At 41.4% G+C, this 23709-nt stretch overlaps 1 protein-coding gene across 6 annotated transcripts in view; it reads right to left on the bottom strand.

Moving 5' to 3' along the window:
* Nucleotides 1-1152: 1152 nt before the first annotated feature.
* The window catches only part of PKHD1 (PKHD1 ciliary IPT domain containing fibrocystin/polyductin), a 266267-nt gene continuing 243710 nt past the window's right edge, over nucleotides 1153-23709 (bottom strand). For 4 of the 6 annotated variants that reach the window (XM_083828669.1, XM_083828668.1, XM_083828667.1 and 1 more), the window contains 6 exons: nucleotides 19833-19959; nucleotides 17934-18021; nucleotides 12568-12675; nucleotides 8611-8766; nucleotides 7081-7215; nucleotides 1153-3079 (listed from right to left, as the gene is read on the bottom strand). In XM_083828669.1, coding sequence (XP_083684795.1) covers nucleotides 2724-3079; nucleotides 7081-7215; nucleotides 8611-8766; nucleotides 12568-12675; nucleotides 17934-18021; nucleotides 19833-19959 — 970 coding nt within the window. In that variant the 3' untranslated portion in view covers nucleotides 1153-2723. The remainder of the gene's footprint in view (nucleotides 3080-7080; nucleotides 7216-8610; nucleotides 8767-12567; nucleotides 12676-17933; nucleotides 18022-19832; nucleotides 19960-23709) is intronic. The other 2 variants (XM_083828670.1, XM_083828672.1) reach the window with 2 other exon arrangements.

The raw sequence follows: 23709 nt of genomic DNA, 5'->3' as shown, positions 1-23709 counted from the left end.
ACTGTTTCCAATATGTCTGATTTTTTTTTCCAAAAAGAAGCTCTATTGTATATTTTTGCATATCATTTACATTCAGTATTATTTGCATGTAATTTGCATAAAGCCTGACACTTCTAATTATATATTATTTGCTTTCACACTTCTTGGATGTGATAGAGTAACTTACCAGAACTATAACTACTTAAGGAGAGTGGAGTTTAGGGGCTGGGGGAGTCATTTCTGCAGAGAGGAAAGGATCTCCTACCATATGAAAGTAAATCTGGGTATCAGCTGTGAAGGAAATGAAGGGTCTCTAAATCATTTCAACAAGCCTGGACATCTCTTCAAGATACACCCTCTAATACTTATAAACTCAATATAGCGCAGGGTCCAATGCTGGTGAATCTACTTGTGATGACCTGACATGGACTACACTGCATTAGTAGAGCAGCTTTCTTCCAGTGGAGACATCAGGGAGAGGCCATAATCATTTATGGATCTAGAAGATCCCAAAATGTGAATAAAGTGAGAGTTGTCTCTCTGAATCTAGATGGAACTAAAGCAAAAGCTGGCAGACAAATCAGCTCTTCCTTTCAGTTCAGTTGGTTCAATTATTTCTTCTTTGATCAGAACCAAACAGCAACAGAGGTACTCTCCCAGAAACAGGCACTCTCCATCCTTTCATCTAAGGCCTTCTTGAACCATCACATTGTGAAGGAAGAACAAGAGGGGAAGGCATTATATATTCTTTTATGGCTAACTTCAGACCTGCATCCACTAGAGCTTGCAGGATGAGGTTCATCTAACCAATGTGTGTGTCATAAATGCCTTTATCTGAACTCCATCGTAAACTGGAGGTTCTCTGGGGGCCAAAATCATCTCATTCTAAAGCAGGAATATAAATTAAATCAAAAAGTCCTCATATAATTGAGCCACAGAATATCAAACGAACCTATACTGACCGTTTCTTATATGCAGGCACCTACAAGAAAAATGACTGTAGGCTATTGCCAATCAGTGATATTTCATGGGGAACAGCCGACAACCAGATCCTACTTCTTGGCAACACAGCTAATATGTAGCCTTTCCAGATACAGAGGCAGAAGAGGAGACATCATTTTAACAGGATTTTAAATCCTGTGCTTCTCATAGAGGATTCACTTACATTAGCTGGGAAGTGTGGATGGGATCATATAAGTGCATTGGTCATTATGGCTGTGCTTGCACTAATGGGCTAAAGATGATGAGAATCAGGGATAAAGCACTATTCTTTCATTATCCAGCCTGATCCAACTGGCTCTTACCCACAAAAAGCTCAGACACAGCACAGTTTGGGAGTTCGTATGGGTGAAGAGCATCCTCAATGAGTATAAATGAAGCTATTTCATAGCAGGGTCAGATAACCGTAGCAGGGTCAGATAACAGAAGCCAGACTGTTTTCTATATCACCATAGATTTAATCTGTTTTCTCGTTAAATTTCTGCACACTGTTCACAACATAAGCAACAGGCTTATCTACAGCTTCACTCTTCAGCTCAGGCCCAGGGTGCATGTACATACTTTACAACTTTGGCAGCTAATGACACTTTGTGCAATGGCCAGGATGATAATTGCTACACACATTGGGGCTCTCTTAGGGCTTACAGTCTAGAATGAGACATTTCTGCCTACAGAACTGAGTAGCTCACCAACCAGCACTGGCATCTTAGCTCCTTCAGCTTGAAGCCTGGTTTGTTTTCAAATCAAGATTTCTCACCTTCTCTTCCACAGCTGATCTGACCAGAAACTTAATCTTCCTACACCAGTGTTTTTCCTGCAGAGGAGTATAAAATTTATCTTGTGCCACTGGGGCACCTTGTAACCAAGAACTTTATGGTACAGAGAGGGTATAATACAGTTCCTCATCTTCCAGCTCAGTTAAGCAAAGCAGGGAGGAATCCTCCGAGCAGCTGAAGTACATCAGTATTGTTATTATCACTCATAAACAGTAGTGTTCATAACAAGACAGTGATTTAAAGGTATTAGAAAACAATGATATGGTGGAGGTCTAACTCAGCAAAACACTTTAATTTCGAAACAAAACAAAACAAAAATTCTTAAGCACAGATTTAACTAGGGAAGCATGGAAGCACTTGCTCGTGAAATGGAAGTTGAATACATGTTTATTTGGTTTTGCTCAGGAAAAGGAAAAGGTTTACACACATACTGAAGATCTTGGAAAGGGAAGATCAGAAGAAATGGGGAAATTCTTATACATATATGTATGTATGTATATGTACATGCACACACATACCAATCAGCATTGCTCTAGCCTCTAAGACAACACTGATGTTAGCACATTAAATAGCATCAGGGTGCAGGTACAGAAATTCCAATATATGCAGTTGAATTGCTAATTAATCCCTGAAAGCTTTTGGCCAGACCCAGCTAGCACTCCTCCCAGCAAGTCTTAGAGAGAGTTAATAGAGGTATCAGAAGCCAAGGACTGTTCTCAACAGGTTGCATCGTCACACCTGCTTGTTTTGGAAGCTAAGACAATTTAGTAGCATAGACGTGGCCAAAGTCTCCCTGTTGCCTCAGAGCCAGGTCACAAGTTTAGTTGTACATGCACAGCACAACAGTTTGTTTCCCTGATCGAATATGGGTGTTTCTCTTACCATGGAGACAAAAAACTCAACTTCGCATTGACTGGAGGCCAGGCAAAGCTTGCTTTTTCAGTAGTCCACCACTTGACATGACTTCTATTATACTTCTGCTGCTGCTTCTGTGACAATCTGCTCCCTGACATCATTCTGAGGTTTGGGCATCGTATCCAACCCCTCTCTTTCCTCATTGTAACCACCTGAAGGCTGGGGCACATCTTTCTGGGCAGGGCACACCTGGACCGTTGGCTGCTGAAGTTCCTGAGAGTCACCAAGAGATGTTCCTCTACATTGCTGTTGGTGACTGTCACTTTTCCTGGCTGCAGAAAAGATGTCTCTGTTACTTGTCTTACGCTGGAGTGTGTTCATCTTTCTCACTGTCTTAGCTTCATAGGGCTGCAGGCTCATCTCCTTCAGTTGTACTGCAGCATGTCCTACTGCTCTGGTTTCTTCCATTGCTGTAAAAGCAAAACTTGTTTGAGTTTTACAATAATTTTACGACCCTAGTTTCACGTTCCTTACCCCTCCATTCCTTTACTGCATGTTAAAGACATTAATGAAAAAGTAGTTATTCTATAGAAAATTATTTTAACTGGCCACAGATTTAATTTTGGCAAAAATAAGTTTTGAAAACCCTATAACCATAAGCTGCTTCCACCAAAAAACACAGCAAACAAAACAGCTGCTTTGTTCTTATTGATACACAAATAGCTTCCATGGCATTTGCTGATGTTTATCAAATGTTCCAATAAATGATTAATAATTAAGTGTATAGAATACAGCTGATTAATAAGCTATATATTGCTAACACTGAAAATCATTTTAATACTACACATCTATAAAACATATCAACCCTCTACAAATAAAGCTATAATATAAAGGAGAACTTTTAATTTCCAACATTTCAATCCTACTCAGGGCAGAGCCTGTAATCTGCAATGTTGTTTAAAAATTATGTTGAAAAAATCATTCAGTCATTGTTGAAAAAGCAAAATATATACTATACATATTTCATGTGTAAATACAAAATGCTTACATCCAAATAATCTAATTCCTAATAATGGAAATCCATTGGAAAGTTCTTGGTAAATTTTCAGTAGTCACATATTTCTGCAAATAACAGTTTTTCTTATTATTATTGCCTTAATATTGGGTCATTGGCTCCTTTAAAGTACAAGTTGCATACATCACTAGCTTCAACTTCCTTCTTTGTACATATAAACAGGATGTTGATCATCTACACCAAAGCTTTACGCTATTTTGTGGTATGTATTCCCACCCTCTTCATCTTCAAAGGTGACATTTTCAACTCTGAAAATAAGACTCATCAAACAAGTTTGAGTTATTGGAGGAGGCTAAAAGTTTTCTGGACATGAGCAGTTTCAAAGATGAAGTATTGACTTGGGATTTGTAGGACAAGAGTAATGGGAAATAATTCTTAGAGATCAGGATGTGTTGCAGTACCAGGCACTATAACTAAAATGGATGATATCCTGTGTTTCCACCAGTAACTTGAAACTTGAAATCAAAATTAATTCAAATGGAATTTGTACACAGTAGAAAGAATGACAAACTGGTAGACAGGAAGGAGGAGATGGTCTGAGCAACCTAGGAACAAGGGATGAGGACCATTTTTGGTGAGTGGGAGACCCTCTTAAGGTAAAAAACAATGATTTCTGGGCAGTGGTGGGAAAGGAGTTTGGGATAAAGGTCACTTAAGTACAGTAACCAAAAGGATTCGTGAGATCTTTTGGTGGTAGAGGAGGAGTGAATGGTGTTCGGGAACTAATTTTATTTTTGCAATAACACAAACCAGACATCAAAATCAAGTCTGAATAAAGTATAGGGTACACCCAGAGAGTAGTCGTGCCCTGGAACAAGCTCCACAGGACAGTGATCATGGCACCAAGACTGCCAGAGTTCAAGAAGAGTTTGGGCAATGCTTTGAGACATAGGGTCTGATTTTGGATGGTCCTGTGCGGAGCCAGGAGTTGAACACAATGGTCCTTGTGGGTCCCTTCACACTCAGGATATTCTGTGCTTCTATAATTCTATACAAAAATAAATAAATAAATAAATAAAAGAGTCAGAAGAATTTCAAATTGCCAGGACTAGTTTAGATTCAAAGAAGGGCTTCAGTTTGAACCTAATGATCATGTATTTTCACCGAGAGAAAAATAAAAACAAAACCAAGAAGTCATACTAAAGTGACACTCAATATAAGAAATGAATCACAGAATCATGGAATCAGAGTATCATAGAATCTCAGAATGGTTTGCATCGTAAGGGAACATAAAGATCATCCAGTCTACCTTACCTGCCATGGCAGGGACATCTTTCACTAGATCAGGGTGCCCAAAGCCCCATCCAACCTGACTTTGATCACTTCCAGCAATGGGGCATAGATTAGGCCTCAAAACTGCAAAAATAAGCTATTAAATGCAAACTAGTGTAGGATACAACTTTCCTATGATGAAAGTGAAAAACCACCAGAATAAAGTATAAAAAGAAGCAATATGCCCCTCCACCTCCAGGTGCCTTCCTGTTAGCCATACATTAGTCAATCAAAAGTTATTTAATTCAAGACCAAGATCATAATGTGAAGCTGAAGAGATTTTTTTGTTACACCACAGTCAGACAGAGTAATACCTTGATCCCTTCCCCCCTGAAATGCCACATATCTATGCATACAGCTTTCTTCCTCATCTCCATCCTCAGCTACATCTGAGAAAACTACCTCCATTGGTCTTTGCATTGTATAAGCAACTACCAGAGAAACCCTGCCTTGCAAGACTTACTGTGGTGATTAATAATTAAGATTCCAAAAACTTAATTGTATTAGAAATGTGGGATTTCTTATGGGGGGAACAACTGTAAAGCAGAAATGAAACAAAAAGACTTCAGCTTTGATTTCCTCTCTCTCTCCAAAACCAACAGCACTTTAAATAAGGGGAAATCAAACATTAGACGTTTCCAAGTCATATGTATTAAATTCACTTAAGATATTGTTATCCTTGTTTAGATTTGAACATATCGGGGAATCTTTTTGTCTTGCAACTATTCCTAAAAGACTTTAAGTGACTGGATTGCCTTTTTCTGACAAAAAAAAAAAATCTTTCCATGAATTATTTACACGATGGCTCCAATCAATGCTGTACCTGTCAGCCTCCCCAGCCAAAATGAAAGTTCACTACGTAAAGGTGCCAAGGGAGAATGGCAGCCTCCCACTGCGAGTTTATAGACAGAACTAAGTCAGCACGCATTATGTGTCAGAGCCGACATCAGACAGAATCAGATCCTTTGATCTCAGACCTCCACAGGAAGCTTAGATCTCAGACAAATTAGATAAAAAATGAATTTATAGCAGATACGTGTCCTAAGGCACACAGCTGAATGCTGTGTTTTGGAGGAGTACAGCAAATATAAAAATACATAAACTGCAGAATTTCCTCTCTCCTTCTCTCTCTCCCTCTGCTTTTGTGATGGATGCTAATTAAAACGAGATAAAACTCCAGCTCGCCTCTTCCTGCCTCTTATGTAATCCATAGACTTCAGGAAGGAGGAGAAAAATGAAATTCCCAATACAGAGTAAATGGGTGGTTCAGCAGGGTTATCTGAATGCTCTTAGATCTGTGCAGTTGGCAGGTGAGACCAGAAAAAGCCACGACAGAATAACCACTCCAGGAACGTTTCACGCTTGCAGAGAGGGAAGCCAGTGCTTTATGCTGCCAGCCACACGCCCCTGAGGCTGTCTGCGTTTCAGTGACCTCAGAAGTTGTGTTTGATCAGCAGAGGATGAAAAGACAAGTCTTGAGGAGGTGGGTGGAAGATGGGTGTTTGCGGCAGCGATGTTAGGAAACAAAGGGGGACAACAAATGGCGGCCATGGAGCCAATTTGGGATGCTAGCTTGGACTCACTGCCGGGAGAGCATGGCATGAAGGTCCATGAGAAGGAACTACAAGAGGTGGAGGTTACTGAGAAGTGTACAAAGGAGTCCTGCGTGGTTTTTCCAGCACAGCAGCATACTCCAGTACAGTCCTCCCCACCTTGCAAGCTTGTCCGGAGCTTTTTGAGCTCCACATAGTGGCTATCTCTGTTATCACTTTAGCTCCTGGACACCTGGCAGGGGGAGACCTTGTTGCTGCATGTGTAGTGGGGAGCAGAAATGCCAGTCCCCGTCCAAGAGCACTGGATGAAATCATGGATTCATTGAGCTCAAGGGGGGTTATGCTGCTGCCCTCAGTGGAGCTAGGATTTCACACAATATGTCTGCAAGGAGATAAAATGAGAAGTAGACTAACACCAGGGAGAACGAAGAGGAGGTAACAAAGTAATAGCCCTTCGGAGAAGAGCCATGTCACTGACCCAATACAAACCTTTAGTTTGAAGAGAATTAAACCAACCCTTTCGATGTCCAACTCTTTAAAAATCAGAATTATTCTCAAACTACAGTCTCACCTCTTGCTACAGGCACACCCCTTTCATTCTCTCCTGGATTGTGGCAAGGCTGGATGTGAGGTGCATGAGGCTGTGCTTGCTTCTGGGGTGCCTTGGTACTGGCTTGTGGTATATCAGCCTGTTTAGTCCTCATTTCTGTAATGAAGCATATCAGTCACATCACTACCAATGCATCCTCAGCTCAACAGCAATTATTAATTCAAGCAACAATTTATTGCTGGTGAATTAGCAAGGTAATCCAGAAGTATTTTTTCTGCCCCAAAGCAGAGAGAGTTGTTTTATGATCATGTCTTATGTTTTGCTATTTGGGAACCTACCTGTTCAGGTAAAATCTTTCCTTGTGTTGTCACCATATTCAATAATATTAGAAATTCAGACCTCAGTGCAACTGGTGTTCATGATGTAATTTAGCAGAAAGAATCTTCAGCTTGGATTTGCAAAGTTATTTGGAAGCAAAAATCTGGTGAAATTAGCGAGGAGGTTTGGAAAACAATGGGAAATAGGTGTCTAAAATAATGTATTATCTGAGAGCTTCGTTGGCTCCTCAGCTGTCTTCCCTGTACACTTGGCTAGGTCACAACTTCAGTTAGCACATCTGGAAGGCCAAATTATTGGTAATTTTCAACATATCCAGAAATTTAAGATGACTGGGAATCAAGCCATTGAACATTTGCAGTCATGTGCATTTGTCTTCAGTTCTTCCCTTTATGCCTTCCGTATTGGGAAAGCCTCTTATATTTGTTTTAATGTCAATACCAGAACCCAGCAATCTTAAGGCAAATTAATAGAGCTGTGGATTTGCTTAGGGGAAGATCTCCAGAGAAGCTACAGCCCTCCCATTACCACTTTGACACATGTGATGTTGATAATGTGGTGTGGGATGTGAGCACGGCTCTGCCACTGCCCCTAGGGCATTCACAGTGCAGGTGTCTCTGATCCTGGGTAAGCACCATGGCTTTGCATTAACATCACTGTGGCAATGTTTTGTTATGTCACCCTTTATCAGGAAAATGCAGCAGCTTTTCTTTGTTTCTCAGTTCTCTATCTCCACTATAGAAATCTGATTTTCATTGTGTTTCACATACAGTTAGAACTTTTTCCAGCCAGGACTCAGTCATCTTCTATAGGCACAAAACTGTATAATCCTGAACTATGAACCATACTGCTAATTAATGAACTCTGCAGAGCTTTCTCTGAGTGTCATTGTATACCTGAACAACTCAAAAAATAAAAATTAAGATGCAAAAGCTCATGAGACAAACAGAAGAAATAAGTTAAAGGGTTATGAGAATAGCAGGCTGGAGAGATATGTAACTAGACAAACCTATTCTGAGTCGTATCCAAAGCCAGAAGATGTTAGGAAAAAGAAAGCAACTAGGCTATATTCATGTAAAAGTCATGAATAGTGTTAAAAATTCTGCCAAGTTTGCCTTGCCATTGCAGCTAAATCTTGTTGTAGCCACCCAAGAGATTTGCCAAATGAAAGAGGGAATCCACAAGTATAAATTTTTGTGGACGTTTCCAACTTACTGTTGCTTTTGCTCTTCTTGAACCAGCAGAACACAAGAGTGAGGACGAATGCAGAAGCTACTGCACTCAGCAAGACAACAAGTATCAAGCTGGCCTTCTCTCCCATGGGCACAGGGAAGACGGTAAATGGCTGAGACAGTACAGTGAACTTAGCTCCTGAGAATTTAAAGCAGTCAGAATTTATTACAAAAGTAAGGACACTCATTCCACAACGAAAACACTAGGCTATAGACTTTTGACAGTGATGCTGCTGTAAAAATGCATTGAGGAACAGTCCAGATGTCCTTCCATCCCCACATCCAACATTAGCCAACAACATTTATTTAGAAATGGGTATGAGGACAAGACAAATATTTAACAACATTTCTTCAATGTATGTCTCAAACATTCAGTGCATCCTGAAGCAGAGTCAGTCTCTTTGTATTTAACAGTCCTTAGTATTTCTTCCATGAGTTTGTACAGTCGACTACCAAGCCTAGAAAATATGTTCACAAGGAACCTGTTTCTGAGACAAAACAGATCAAGTTCATGCAGAAAATGTGCACATTCTGTCTAGCAAGACAGGGAAGCTGGTTGCAGTGAGAAAGGTACTAAGTCATGCGCAATTTTTGCAAGCTATACATCACTTATTTAAATTAAGTTGTGGGAATTTTAGAAACATTGACTAGCATTAAGCTGAGTCAGAAAACTGCTGGTGAACATGTTTATATTTTTCACCATGTTGACATTGAGCAAATATAAACAAAAAGTTTCAGTGTCATTGCTGTTAGCATGGTAACACTTAGTCTTTGGAAGCATACAAGATTTGGGTAATGCTCTTTACCCAGAGATCCTACAGTTTTCTGTAAATGAAATCAGAATCAAAGCAGCCGCTACTCAAAATTTCCGTGGTCAAGAGTTCATTGGGTCTCAGCATCTGAGCTTCAAAGACTAGAATATGCTTAACACTGCTGCCTCCAAAATCAGAAATATATAGGTGTTTGGATCGCCCATAAATTTTTTTATTCCAGTACTTTCAACAGTACTGGTGCATGAGCTAAGGCGTGAGAAATTAATGTAAAAACTTCAGCTGTGAAGAAATTGTTTAGCATATAAGTATCTGGGCTGATTCTCCCCAGAAATATCCACACAGAGTCTGGGCTTAGCATGGGTCCTGGACAACTTCCAAAGACATTTTGAACAGAGATGTGTTTGGGAAGAGCAGGATTTTAATAAAACTTATCATGGTACTCACTATAGACCAATTTGAAGGATGTGGATTTTCATATCAGCCTATTACCTACGTTATTACAAGACTCATTATCAGTCCAAACCTCACAATTTTAATAATTTCAATGGGAATATATTTCTTTTACTTGTTTGAGTTCCAATTTTAATAAAAATCTAAAAACCTTCTTCATCAATTCATTAAAAATATGAGAAGCACTGTCAGATGAAGGTTTGCAGACTAGGGTAAGTAGCTGTAAGTACTTTTATATTAAACTAATTAGCTTTGTGTCAATATTGTCCACCCGAACAAAGCAGAGATTCGTCAGAACAACATGGGAAGCATGTTCCAATTGGGAAAAATTTGCCTGCAGATACAAGCATATATGAACTTCAATTGAGAGGAAAGAAGCAATCTCACAGGTATCAAGGACTCTACACAGACAGGTTCTTAAAGGTTGCATTTCACACTAATAGTCTGCAAGTAGACTGCTATTGGTTTAAATGGAAAGTGGATGGATCAAGCCCATTGGGATCCATATCACTGAAGTGAATATTACTGGAAAATGAGGAGCAAGACTATGCAGCAGTGCTATGAATAGCCCACTCTCCCCAGGAACTACCACTAAACCACTTGGGATTATTGCTTTCAGCATCATCGGCATCTTTTGTGCTGTCTCCAGATCGCATGAGCCTGAATAACTATGCCAGAAAGCTATTCATGAAAATGTGTCCCAAACTTCTATTGTTTGATTGATTAATTTTTGTTTGTCTCAAATGATAAGCAAATATCTTCAGTAAGATTCTGGCAGTATAAAACTCTTTATTCTGACTCCAGCATGGTTCCCCATTACAAACGAGCAAAGGGGATTGCTTGTTTGCTGTGTACTTTTACAACTCATATTAAAAGTGTACAATGCTCTGATTTATGCAGGCAGTACCTACAGAAATGCATCAGCTGTATGCATTGCTGTCTTTAAACACCTCTTTGCAACACTCTTTCTGGCTAAATATTTCATAAAAGGGATTTCTATTTGACCTTTGTTCAGAGGGGAGAAGATTTTGTGACTCCCCCGAAATAGCTTTCAAAAGACATTTCATTAAGCTGCACTTTCCACTAAAGCATCTGATCCTGTGAGGTGCTGACTTTCCATCTGCTCTCACTGAAGTGAAGGCAATGGGAGCCGTGGGTGTTCGGCAGCATCCACCCCAAAGTAGACATATGTTCCCCCTCTAAAGGCCCACCTCTGAGTATTCCCTGCACCACAATTCTCCTTTTGCAGAGCCATGGGAAGCACTCAGTGCTGATTAGCCACTTGGGACTGGGAGGAGCAAAGGTTTCTAAAATAAAATATCTGGATCTTAATTTAATCCCAGGATAGGAAAGGATTTCTTGTGTTATAAATCCGCACTGTGTTACACATTATCATCCATAAGCATATAAAGCTCCATCCAAAAGCAACTGATCCGTTCTCACTATTCCTATCTAGTAAGATAGGCTGTTCAGAGCAATGCACTCTAAATGTTAGTGATATTCTACTTTTTTGTTCAGATTTTCTCATTAGTCACTTCCACTTGGTCACTTCAACCATCTGATGTACTTGCCCTTTTCTTTTTTTTTTCTAGCTTAACCAAGCTATACTATATTAGAGTTTTCTCATTAGAAAATGCTGATTCCTACCTTCATTCTTCTCTGTACCTATTCTTTTTTGAGATGATTTCTGAATATGGGTAAACAAAATTATCTTAGTATTTCAAGGCCTCATCAGGTCTGTATGCAGTGGCACACACACCTCCTCACCTCTCCTGGAGAAATTTTATCCATCCCTCTTGGTTTCTTTCTACCTGGTAGGTCTCAGGTTATACTTATATATATATATGTAATACCAGAACAGAAGCTTTACGCATGGGCTTACAACACCTATACCTTAATTTGTTTTTTAACTACATGCCAGAGAGCACATTCCTGCTTCTCAATGACTTGACAGGTGACCAGCGCTTTGACCCTTATATACATTCAGAGACAGATTTGTAGATAAATTCAGGACCCCAAACAGTTGTGCAGGTGCTTGTTTCATGCAGATGCCCCCAGGCCTTTTACAGCCAGAGTTCAGGTATTGCCCAAGATGCCAACATCCCCCTCAGCTTGTATTTCTTAGAAGGTATAACCACAACTGACCCCTCAGCGTTATGGTGGCTCAGGAGGTCCCAATGTCACATCTGTAAACCGTCAGGGATACTCTGAGCAGAGCCCAGTCCTGGAGGCGTGCTCTGAATGTGAATAACCTGCTGCACCCATAAAGATGGCCAGGTGCAGCCAAACGGTGGGTGAAAAGCAGTACAAAAAATAACTTCTTGAGCATAGATGGAAAATTACAGAACACAGGCAGGAAAAAGGGGACTCAATCTACAGGAAAAAAGTTTGCTCTGGCTGCTTAACCGGCCTACGTACCCGATTACTGTAGGAAAGTTCATAGGGAATCCAGGAAAAAGAGGTACCTCTCTCTGGCAATACTTCTCTGTTCTAACTCATCTTCATTTTGGGCATCTTAAATGAACAGTATAGCACTTACCCAGCTCACTTGCTGCTTGGATGATGCCAGCTTGGACATGTAGCAGAAGTCAGGCTATTTAGAGGTTTTGCATTGCTTGCCTCACTCAAGCAAATTTTACTTCCCTTTTTATAAATTCAGATCACCTGTAGTGTTTTGAGCTCATTTACAAAATCAACATTCAAAAAATAGATCCTACCTGGTGGTGATGTGACAGTAAATACAAGGTTCCAGTTTGTGCCTGAGCCAGACACAGCCAGACTGGAAAAGCTTGCACATCCATCTATGACCTGCACTTCAGTGATCCCTGCAGAGTAATACAAAAAAATGAATTGCAGTTAACAGCTTCCAGATAAGCATGACTTAAATCCCTCAGGACAAATAAATAAATAAATAAATAAATAAATAAAAATAAAAATTGAGCAAACCAGGAGAGTCCTTGTGACTTGAAGGGGACTTGTGAAAACCTGACTTCAGTGTCCTTCCTAACGGTAAAGTTTTTGTCTCATCCCAGGAATTTCATATAGAGACAGATCTTCAGAGGTATTTGGACACCTAATCCCTCCTGAAGTGGAGTACCCTACCTTCTGAACCTTGGGTCATTAAGCTCATTGTGATAAGCTCTGTGCATGTCCATATCATGGCAGTGTAATCTGAATACAAACGCTAAGGCGATCAAGGAGGAGTAACGGGAGCTATGTAGCCTTGTTTGAAAGTTCCACTTGCTCATCTTTTTGATTTAACTTACATATTCTGTGACATCAACATCACCAGTATCAGGAGAGTATTAAAGATGACTAAGTATTTTTGTGTTAAAGGGATGGTCTCAAAGATCCAGCCACAGCAGCTAAGGAAAATAGCTGACTGTTTTAACCCTTTTCTTAACTGTAGATGTTTCACCTCATCATTTGGACATACTACCCCCTGTCCTACTGTTAAAGCATTTTGAGCTTTCCTCCAACCCTGTCAGAAGCTTTGAAAAGGATTTGAAGAATGAAGAATGTCTGTGGTGATGACCCTGTTATCACACACAAGAGACTTTTAATTGGAAACCTAGCAGGCGAAATCTCCATGGGGAGCATTAAAATGAAACCCAGGAGAGAAATTCTTCATCCCTTTACCTCTTGTTCTAAGCTATAAGGGAATGTATTCTGACCCAACATTTACACGTGCTATGGTTTTATTTTTGTAGGCTCTTTTTTGAAAATTTATAATTTACTTTGCAACTAGATCTCCATTTTATTGTGTGTATCTTTGAGTACCAGCCAAGTTCTGGCCCTTGAATAATGTTGACCAGGCCTGGGCTTCATTCAAGCTCTTGGAGTGAGAAGGGTAAAATCCTAAGGACTGACAAATTTTAAAATGTTAGTTCAGGTGGGGGTGAGAAGTCAGAACTTCCTTAAGATGCTGGACTCAATCCAGTGATCACAAACATAGACTTTTGCCTTCTCAGAGACAACATGTAATAACCATTTGCTTTGCAAAGCAGGTGGTTTGACATTTTATTGCTGTTAAGCAGAACAGGTGAACGTACGTAAAGACTGAATGTGAGGAACGCATTTATACTCTTCCATCAGCACACCCAGGATATTGAACAACATGGAGAAGAAACAAACTTTGAGACTCCTTGCAATCACAAATTCATGGGAGTGCTCATCAGGTGGGGACAGGGCTTTTGATGGTAAACCAGGCTGTAAGAGTTTTTCCCATAACAATTTATGGAATGTATGGAGTGGAGTCCCCCAGGGCTCAGTACTGGGGCCAGTCCTCTTTAATATCTTTATCGATGATCTGGATGAGGGGATCAAGTGCACCCTCAGTAAGTTTGCAGATGACGCCATGTTAGGTGCATGTGTTAATCTGCTCAAGGGTAGGAAGGCTTTGCAGGAGGATCTGGATAGGCTGGACTGATGGGCTGAGGCCAACTGTATGAGGTCCAACAAGGCCAAGTGCCGGGTCCTGCACCTGGGGCACAACAACCCCAAGCAGTGCTGCAGGCTGGGAGATGAGTGGTTAGAAAGCTGGCTGGCAGAGAAGGACCTGGGAGTATTGGTTGATAGCCAGCTGAATATGAGCCAGCAGTGTGCTCAGGTGGCCAAGAAGGCCAACAGCATCCTGGCCTGCATAAGAAGCAGTGTGGCCAGCAGGTCTAGGGAAGTGATTGTCCCCCTGTACTCGGCTCTGGTGAGGCCGCACCTCGAGTACTGTGTTCAGTTTTGGGCCCCTTGCTACAAGAAGGACATCGAGGTGCTCAAGCGAGTACAGAGGAGGGCAAAGAACCTGGTGAGGGGTCTGGAGAACAAGTCTTATGAAGAGCGGCTGAGGGAGCTGGGATTGTTCAGCCTGGAGAAGAGGAGGCTCAGGGGCGACCTTATCGCACTCTACAGGTACCTTAAAGGAGGCTGTAGCGAGCTGGGGGTTGGTCTGTTCTCCCACGTGCCTGGTGACAGGACAAGGGGGAATGGGCTAAAGTTGCACCAGGGGAGGTTTAGGTTGGATATTAGGAAGAACTTCTTTACAGAAAGGGTTGTTAGGCATTGGAATGGGCTGCCCAGGGAAGTGGTTGAGTCACCATCCCTGGAGGTCTTTAAAAGACATTTAGATGTAGAGCTCAGTGATATGGTTTAGTGGAGGACTTGTTAGTGTTAGGTCAGAGGTTGGACTCAGTGATCTTGGAGGTCTCTTCCAACCTAGGTGATTCTGTGATTCTGTTTATCTTACACCACCTACCCTCTTCTGTTCCCAGAGCTTGCTATGGCACCCAGCTCTAGATGAGCTGAATTTTCCTGCTGTACTTTTATTAATGATTTTAGTGACATAAATTTGTGAAATGTCAAGGATATCTGCTATGAATATTTGGAAGCTTCTTTGCATGTCAAATGTATGTAGAGACTTATAAGGAAAAGTACAGTATTCCTTTACTTCCCTGGCCCTCAAACCTTTGTCCCATCAGCTCAGTGCTTCAGCGATGGTCATCGATCAGTACTGGGCTGACTGCTAGTGTTCATTTTGGGCTATGAAAGCAGGGACAAGTGCCCAAATGGTCTTGGAATCACAGGGAAAATTAATGGCATTTATTGCAGAGATGCCTCCTACAAGGAGGACAGTGGCCTGAAGAGGAAATCTTTAGTTGTAACCATAGCACTGTGCTCCCCCACCTTGACCTGTATATTCATGATTGAAGGAAAAATGCAAGATCTTCTATTAGACAGCTAACTTAGCACTAAAGCATCACTACTGGTGGTCTGTGGGGTAATCCACAGAAAAAAAATTCTCCAGTCCTGCCTCTGTTTCTCTCCCACACTTAGTGCCTACAGCTGTATGTCAGGAACTAAACAGTGCCAGGATCTGTTCTGTGGCACTGAAGAACTAGCATATCCTGGCCAAACCTCTGGTCTGGAACTCTTACAGCCTCCAAACAGAGATGAGGCATGCAAACTGCCTACTGAGGTTTTTTATTTGCTATACTGACTTCTGAAGCATGGCCAGCGATTGCCAGAGAGGAGTCTTCAGGCAAAAGCATGCCACATTTTAATGATTTAGCAACAGAAATGATAAAGTTTCCCCTCTTTATGACCCAGTACTATTTAATTTACTAATATCCCAGTTAGTTTTGTGTACATATTTCTCCATTTGTGTACAGTGTCTAGCATACCAAACCCACAATTACATTGTGAGTCTCTGGGACCAGCTGTCATATATAAATAATCAGTAATTTATTCTGTGAAAAGGCCTGGAGGAAACAAGGGAATCTAGATTTCTCTAATTGCTCCATCCTGATCTTGGTTCTTCTATTTACCTATGCCACATACGACCCTCTTTATGGTACTATCTGCCTTGACTACCAACACTTTTCTTGTCTCTCTGTAGCACCACTTTTATAGAGGGTCTTGTCAGCTGTGTCCAAATATTTCATAATTACCATTTCTAGTCTATGATGAAGCCTGGAATACTGTACTGTACTCCTCAACAGAGACTATCTCAGCTTTCGGGCACATATGCTTCAAAGCTCAGAATATTATAGATATATATGTGAGTCTTCACAAAGATCTCTCAGGCAAGCTGGTATTTAACGCAGAAGCAAGCTAATTTGGAGCTAAACTACTTTCCATGAGGCAGTTTGGCTGCTGTCAGATGAAGCAGCCTCAGTGTGCTAGACGGGACCCATTTCGATTAAATGCTGCTTTCATATGCTTCAAAAGACGAGTACAATAAGGACGTTTGTCAAAGGAAAAACTGCAGCAAACTATTACATGCAGAACATCTGTACCACGCACTTCATTCTTTGCTGGAGTTTATTGACTATTAATTTGATACATGTATCTTTTAAAGAATGTGAATTGCATTTTTCTGCAGTGACTTTTCTTTCTTTTTATTTCTTTCTCTCTTGCTGTGTCTCATTCCTTCCCTCCCTCCCTCCCTCCCTCCCTCCCTTCCTTCCTTCCTTCCTTCCTTCCTTCCTTCCTTCCTTCCTTCCTTCCTTCCTTCCTTCCTTCCTTCCTTCCTTCCTTCCTTCCTTCTCTCCTTCTTTCCACTAGTGGCCACTAGCTGAGTCAATAATTTGTGTCTCATGTAGACTCAAACTCCTAAACCTCTGAGGCATACCTCCCTGAGAAGGCATGAACAACAGAAAAGAACAAAGGACTTTCTAAACTAAACCTGGAGCTATGATGAGGTAGGAGGAACTTCATATTAACAGAAATGTGAACTGGACCCAAAGAATGAGAAGCTCTGACCTACAGTATGAGTGCCACTTAGCTTCTCCAAATGTGAACTTTTCAATCAAAGTTAACACACAAATGACCTTATTGCAAACAAAATGCTTTACCTATATTAGGAAACTTCACTTTTGACTGTGTGCACTGTTTGCTTACATTTAAAGACTTTAGTAATTAACATTATGATGCTCTATAATCAATTTCATTTCCATTTTCTAGTTTACAAGCATATGATCATCCACAGGTTTTCAGTTCAGTGCTATACTTAAACAACGATCTATATCTAAGCATGTTCATAGTCTCAATAACCTCAAGGGAAATACTCACATGCTTAGAGTTAATCATGAGTTCAGGTCTTCTGATAAATGAGGACCAGAAGGGAAACATTTAAATCCCTCATGAAAAACATTTTCACATTGAAGTATGCTAATTAAAAACAATAGTCAGTTGTTTGTGTCTGTACTTGGCCTGATCATTTGCTGGGACAAACAGATTGTCATTGACTCTAAGGAAATTACCCTAATTAACATTAGCTGAAAATCAGGTATTGGGATTTCTAATTCTCCAGTCTTTTCTTTTTTGATCTGAGACGCATCTTTTCAAGATAAACTACTAGATATACTCCCTTCAAGCTACCAGAGTACAAAAACACTTTATATAATCTTCTTTTTCTCTAGGATACAACCAGGAAGTTCACCAAACTTCAATACAACATTGTATTTTTTTTCGTGCAAAGACTAACTTTGAAACCCAATAATTTTCCAGGAGGATTTCACCATAAATTTATCACCATATTTTCCCCTAGTTGTTTTGCCTTAACTCCTGCTGTAAGAAAACATGTCCAAACCTTTTAGCACAGCCTCGGAGGAGCCCTTGAGGTGAGCAGATACGAGCCAGGGTTCTGAGGGAGGTCCCAGTTCTTCAACCCTTCGACCCTGGGAAGAATAAAAAAAATAGCAGGATTAAGATCTTGTCTCCAAACCAAGAGGGAAGAAAGTTCTGATGGCTTTAATAATTGTAATAATTTATTAATGCCCAGCGGGAGGGAAGTGTGCATCTACACCCTATGTGTTACAAACAATGCCAAACACCTCACCATAACTCACTATGGTGAACTTAAACTCAGAGGAACCAGTTCTGGCAACTTCAGTCTGTTCCAATAGTCTGGCATGGTATGCTGCTTCACTGCAAGTAGCTAGGGTCACGTTCACACCACCTAAGAGAAGTAGTGAATTTTGACATCATCATAGCATCTAAGTTCACAGAATCACAGAATCTCAACATGGTTGAGATTGGAAGGGACCGCTGGAGGTCATCTGGCCCACCCTCCCTGCTCAGGCAGGGCTACCTGCAGCAGACTGCCCAGGACTACATCCAGGCCAACTTTTGAATACCTCCAAGGATGAGCATCTCAACGAATTCACGGAAAATGTGCAGATTCTGTCTGTTTAGTGAGAGTGAAAATTTAAATTCCTCATATGCTCAGTGAAAGAAACTACTTGTGATACCTAAATTACTCATCCCTAGTCAATGTGTAGAATCTAAATCACATAGATCTAGATACATGCAAAAATATTGGCTTTCATATATATATATATATATATATTTAGGGAATTTTTAGTTCTCAAGTCTCACAAAAACATGTATGAAGAAGGTTTGGAAACTCAGAGGAGGATCCAAATGTCCAGATGTAGGCAGATGTTTGTGTGTCATTTCAGATAGCCAACGATGTCTGACATCCATCTGAGTCAGAAGATCTGATGTTTCTCTAGTAGAAAACTCTTAGATATCCACAGGAGCTGTAGGCCAAGTGGCATATTCCACAGCCCAAAGCACAAGATGGCTATTTGCAGAGAACTGAACACAAATAGAAAGAAGCTGAAAGTCTTGTGCCTCACAGATGTGAAACCTGCCTCATGGTTAATGGATATCCAGAGCTGGCTTTACTGTAAAATCATTTTGCATCCAGAAATAATGTCCACAAAGCTGTCCAAGCTTGGATTTGACACTACGCTTCAGAGTCATCACTGTAAAAATGTCATACCCAGGTCTAGTTACTCTGTGGGTATTATTTTGCCTATCCATCACAATGAGGATGAATCCACAATGCAAAATAACTGAAAAAGAGCAATGGGAGCATCAAAACATACAGAAAACAGAAGAAAATTGTGAAAATTGCTATGCAGATTTCGCCTGACTCTGGGACTGAACACGATCCAGCAGCTCACCAGGACTCATTGGACTTAGTCTACTGCTTCCAAGACTTGTGTTGGTACCTCTGGCATTGCTAAACTACATCACACAGATGTCCAAGCATGTTTTAAACAAGGTGTTCTCTGCACAGCACTGCTCTGCATGGTGCAGGCTTGCTTAGGCAAACCAGGATACTCCATCATACCCTGACTTTGCCAGCCTTCATGAATGTGTTGCTGTTCCTTCATTCCTCAATGATATCCTCTAAGCTTCAGGAGCAGAGTCAGAGAATTGCACACAATCGACTCTACAGGACAAATCTAACCGTCATGGGAAAAAGATGAAAAGTATGAATAGAGTCTAAAAATAGCTCCCAAAATACCAATGACTGCTTATTTAGAGACCTACCCTTTACCTCCTTTACCATATATATTTGTAGAACTATCCTATGACCTACATATAGGTTGGTCTCATAGCTTTTGGATTTTGCTCAGAGATGTCAAAATTGTACAAGAGTAATACAGGCCTCCATCCACAGAGGGGCAAATCCTACCTTCTTATCCAGGAAAATTATTTGCGGCTGTACAGGAAGCTGCTTTCCAATTTCTCCATCTGAGGGCTGCACCCGAACAGAGATGTTATAGGGTCTCACATACAGCCATGTTCCTGAGTGTTGTCTGCTTCCATTTTTTTCACATGTAAAGGAATGTAAATAAATAAATAATAAATAGAAATTAGCGCTTCAAAAACACCCAGTGCTAATCCCAGAGGTAATTCACACCTTACCGATGCCTAGGAACTATACATTACTTTCTGTTCATGGGATTTTCTACTTTTCTAATGCAAGCAGTAATGCTCAGTGTGTGTTGTGAGTAGGAAGGAGCACTATACCAAAAAATTACTAATTTACCTTATGGTGGCACTTGGATTCCTTGGATGAAAGCAGCATGTATGGAGATGTGAAACAGGCATCACTCCAAGGAGACAGCAATACAAAACTAATGAAAGATCTCTTTGTTCCTATCCCCAGTTTACAAATAGGAAACTGAGAAATGAAAAAAATAAATGGCTTCTTATGTGATAGACAAGGATTTTATGGATTCAGTAATCCAATACCATGGCCCCCAAAGTCTCCATTCCAGAGCACTGATAATGGTGAAGGCAGCAAATGCTTCCTGTCCAGCAGAAAGATGAATTACAGTGAATATCTCTGATCTCCTCTAAAAACAGTTTCAGTTCCTCTACACAAGCACAGCACTTACAGGGCTTTAATGCATTTCTTCATCCCATCATTCCTGTGCTACCTCTCATTATCTGCGAAGTCTGCACGCCTATATATAGCAGTATACAGACACCCCATTGAAAGACATTGCTTTTTCAAGACTGAAATTTAAATTTGAGCATCCCAGGAGAGGGCTTTTGCATTTGAATACAGAATCAACATTTTATTCTGAGCCTAAATCATTTCATTCCCTCTCCTAGTGCTTTGTGTCATTTAGTATCTCTTTTACATATATATGTGTATATGTATATATGCTTCTAAGCTGCAATTGCAGTGAAGCAACTGGGGGTTTGATATTGTCTTGAAAGTAGGAAAGGTATTCATTCATCTCTAGCATTTGCTCAAAGGTGTTTACAAACAGAAGATACACAAAACATCAATTTCCTTTGGTTTAACTTAGGGTTTGATTTTGGTGGGGGGGAGGGAGGGGCAGTACTATGCATTACAAAGCAGAAATTGCTTACACTGCAGCTGATGAAAAATATTGGCCTGAAAAATGGACACTGGGAAGACCAAATAAAGACATAAGGACATCTGAAGTCTCAAGACCTGGCTCAAGTATATAAAGAAAAACATTCAGGCATTCAGCTTTGTTCTTTTTTTTCTTTTTTGTCAGTGGAAAATTCAGAAAGGCAATGATATATAGGAAATTCATGTCAAAGGCACCAAGGCTCATCTGTGCTCTTTTCTACCTCCTTCATAAATGTGCATTCAGCATTTTGACTTAAACTCACTCCAGGTATAACATCCCAAGCCACTCGTGACTATAGGACAGAGATTGGCACTTTCTGTAAGCTCTCTGGCTCAGCCTGAGCCCAGACAAGTTCAGGTGAATCTTGGCATGGCATCTGTAAGCCAAAAATCAACTTTTCTCTTTCCAGCTTCTTTAAAACTGCCAACAGGAAAAAAAAAAAAAAAAAAATGTTGGCGTGAAATGCCCTGACTCCACGCCCCAGGCCCTACATAGGAATATAGTGCTCATCTTGCACTTAAAGGAAGCCTGCTGCAAAATCTGGTTGTAGGAATTAGACTTTCCCACCCTCTAGAGCAACTAAAAAAAAATAAAATCATACAGACGTGGTTAAAAAAAATAATAATAAATTAAAAATGTTTGTTTGCAGGTGATCTGAATCCAGCTAACACAGCACAGACCACGGTGTTTATGTTCCACATGGTCCAACTGGAGTCTTGCTGCGAGGAAGCCCCTGCCTCGGGGTGCAAGCCCTGCATGCAGCAAGTCACGCTCCTGCAAGTGAGTATCGGTGTGGAAGAGAGGAGCACCCTGCTGCTTTCCTGGCGATTTGTGCTGCGAGGATAATAGGCTTTCCTGGCACGGCTCTGCCACTGGGAGGTGGGAACGGGCGAGTGTGCCTGTGTCCTAGCAAAGGTGAAGCGAGGAAACTGGCCTTCCTCCCGGTGGGCACGAGGAGCATGCTGTTTTGTCGCTCTCCTCAAGCCTCGTGCTGGGAAGGAGCAGGCTGATCTGCAGTTCCCTGCTGGCAGAGCTCGGTGGGGAGCAGCTCAGTTGCTCAGTGGCTCGCAGCTCTAAAGGTGGCCACAGCAGGCAAGCAGGCACTGCCTGTCAGAAGGGCCAGCAGGGTCAGGCTCCCGGGAGTTTCACCATCAGGGCTGAGGTCTGTGGAAGATGCTGAGGCTGTACGGGAAAGCAAGTGTCTGCTTTTAGTAGCAAGGAAGGTAGAGATCATAGGAATTAGAGGATCTGCTGCAGGTATCAAGGCATGATGGGCTGAGGGGCCGTCAAAAGGTCTGGATTAGGCCCAATAGCAAAGGCCAGCACAACTCCCAGGTGGTCTGGGAGCTAATACAGCCAGAGACTATTCTCACCAGGTAGTTTGAACAAGGCCACCCTGAAACGGTGTGTGAGAGAATTTAATTTTATGGACACAGGCTGATGCACCTGATCAACAGGACTTGGTGCCAAAGAACGATGCCTGGCATTTTTAATTTACTAATAAACATAGCCAATGAACTGAACTGAACTGCTGCCTGGGTATATCTGCAATGATAGCGTTGTGGTGTCAGTATACCCTTAGAAGGGGAAGAAGACTGGAAAGAATCTGGGAGGGGCAATAATATGTCAAAATGCATCATGTGGTAAAGCCAAAGAGGTGTTTATTTTGTTCTTGAGAAGCTAGTGAAGAAAACACAAGCAAAAGGAAGCTGCTGTAACAAAGACAAGAGACAGACTTGTGTAAGGCCAAGTAGGTGCGGATTCACTGGCCGGGATGTGAGGATTTTAGCATTTTGGGGGTGAGAAGTGGTTTCTGACATTGTGTGGTGATGAGGTTGGACATACATCAGGTGCCTGTGCCCTCCCACCTGGATGGCGTCTTTCCACAAAGCCCCACGTTTCCCATGTTAGAGAGAGAAATCAAAGCTAAAGGAAATAATTGCCCTTGAGGTCAGATGCCGTGATGGCAGGGAGCTAACGAGAAGATCTAATAACGTGGAGACATATCAAGGGGGCCTAAGTTAATGGTGAACTCGGGTAAGAAAAGAGGAACTGCATTATGCTCTGTGAGCAAGGCTGGGTAAGAGGGATGTGCTTTTTATCTAATCATTTGGAGGGGTTCCCTTCATAAAGCAAAGATGCTTTAGGTAGAAGCTGGATATTTTGTGGCAGTTGAAAGTGTCGGGTAAGTTGTTCAGACTGAAAAAGTTCTGAGATTTTTTGTTTGTTTCTTTGTTTTTTTTGACCAACTTCTTTTGCCATTAGTCCACTGGGGCACTGCCACCATCAGAAATACATTTGCTAGCTGTTTGATCTGCGCCAGAGGCTATCCAAGCTTCAAATGATTCCCAATCTAGCTTTCAGGAATTTCTGTCCCTATTCACCAAGGAGCAGAGTCAGAGAGCACGAACACAGCTGCCCAGCAACACCCAGACACATCTCCCCCATAAGACCACGCTTCCCCCACTGCTCAGACAGCCTTCATTTACACTTTATGATCCCAGCGGCACCAAAAGGCTGAGGGCAAGCAGCTGCCTGGTGGAGGCAGATGGCAGGATGTAGGCTGCAGTGATAAGAAGCCCTAAAAAAAAATTAAAGGCAGACCGGACAGCCTTACTGGATCCAGTCAAGGGTGAGATGGGATCACCAGGTGCCTTCAGAACCAGAGGGACAGGC

This window comes from Anser anser (genome assembly GCF_964211835.1).
Source record: "Anser anser genome assembly, chromosome: 3".
Classification (NCBI taxonomy): domain Eukaryota; kingdom Metazoa; phylum Chordata; class Aves; order Anseriformes; family Anatidae; genus Anser; species Anser anser.
Note: the sequence above shows the minus strand (reverse complement) of the source record. Positions and strands in the feature narration are given on the sequence as shown.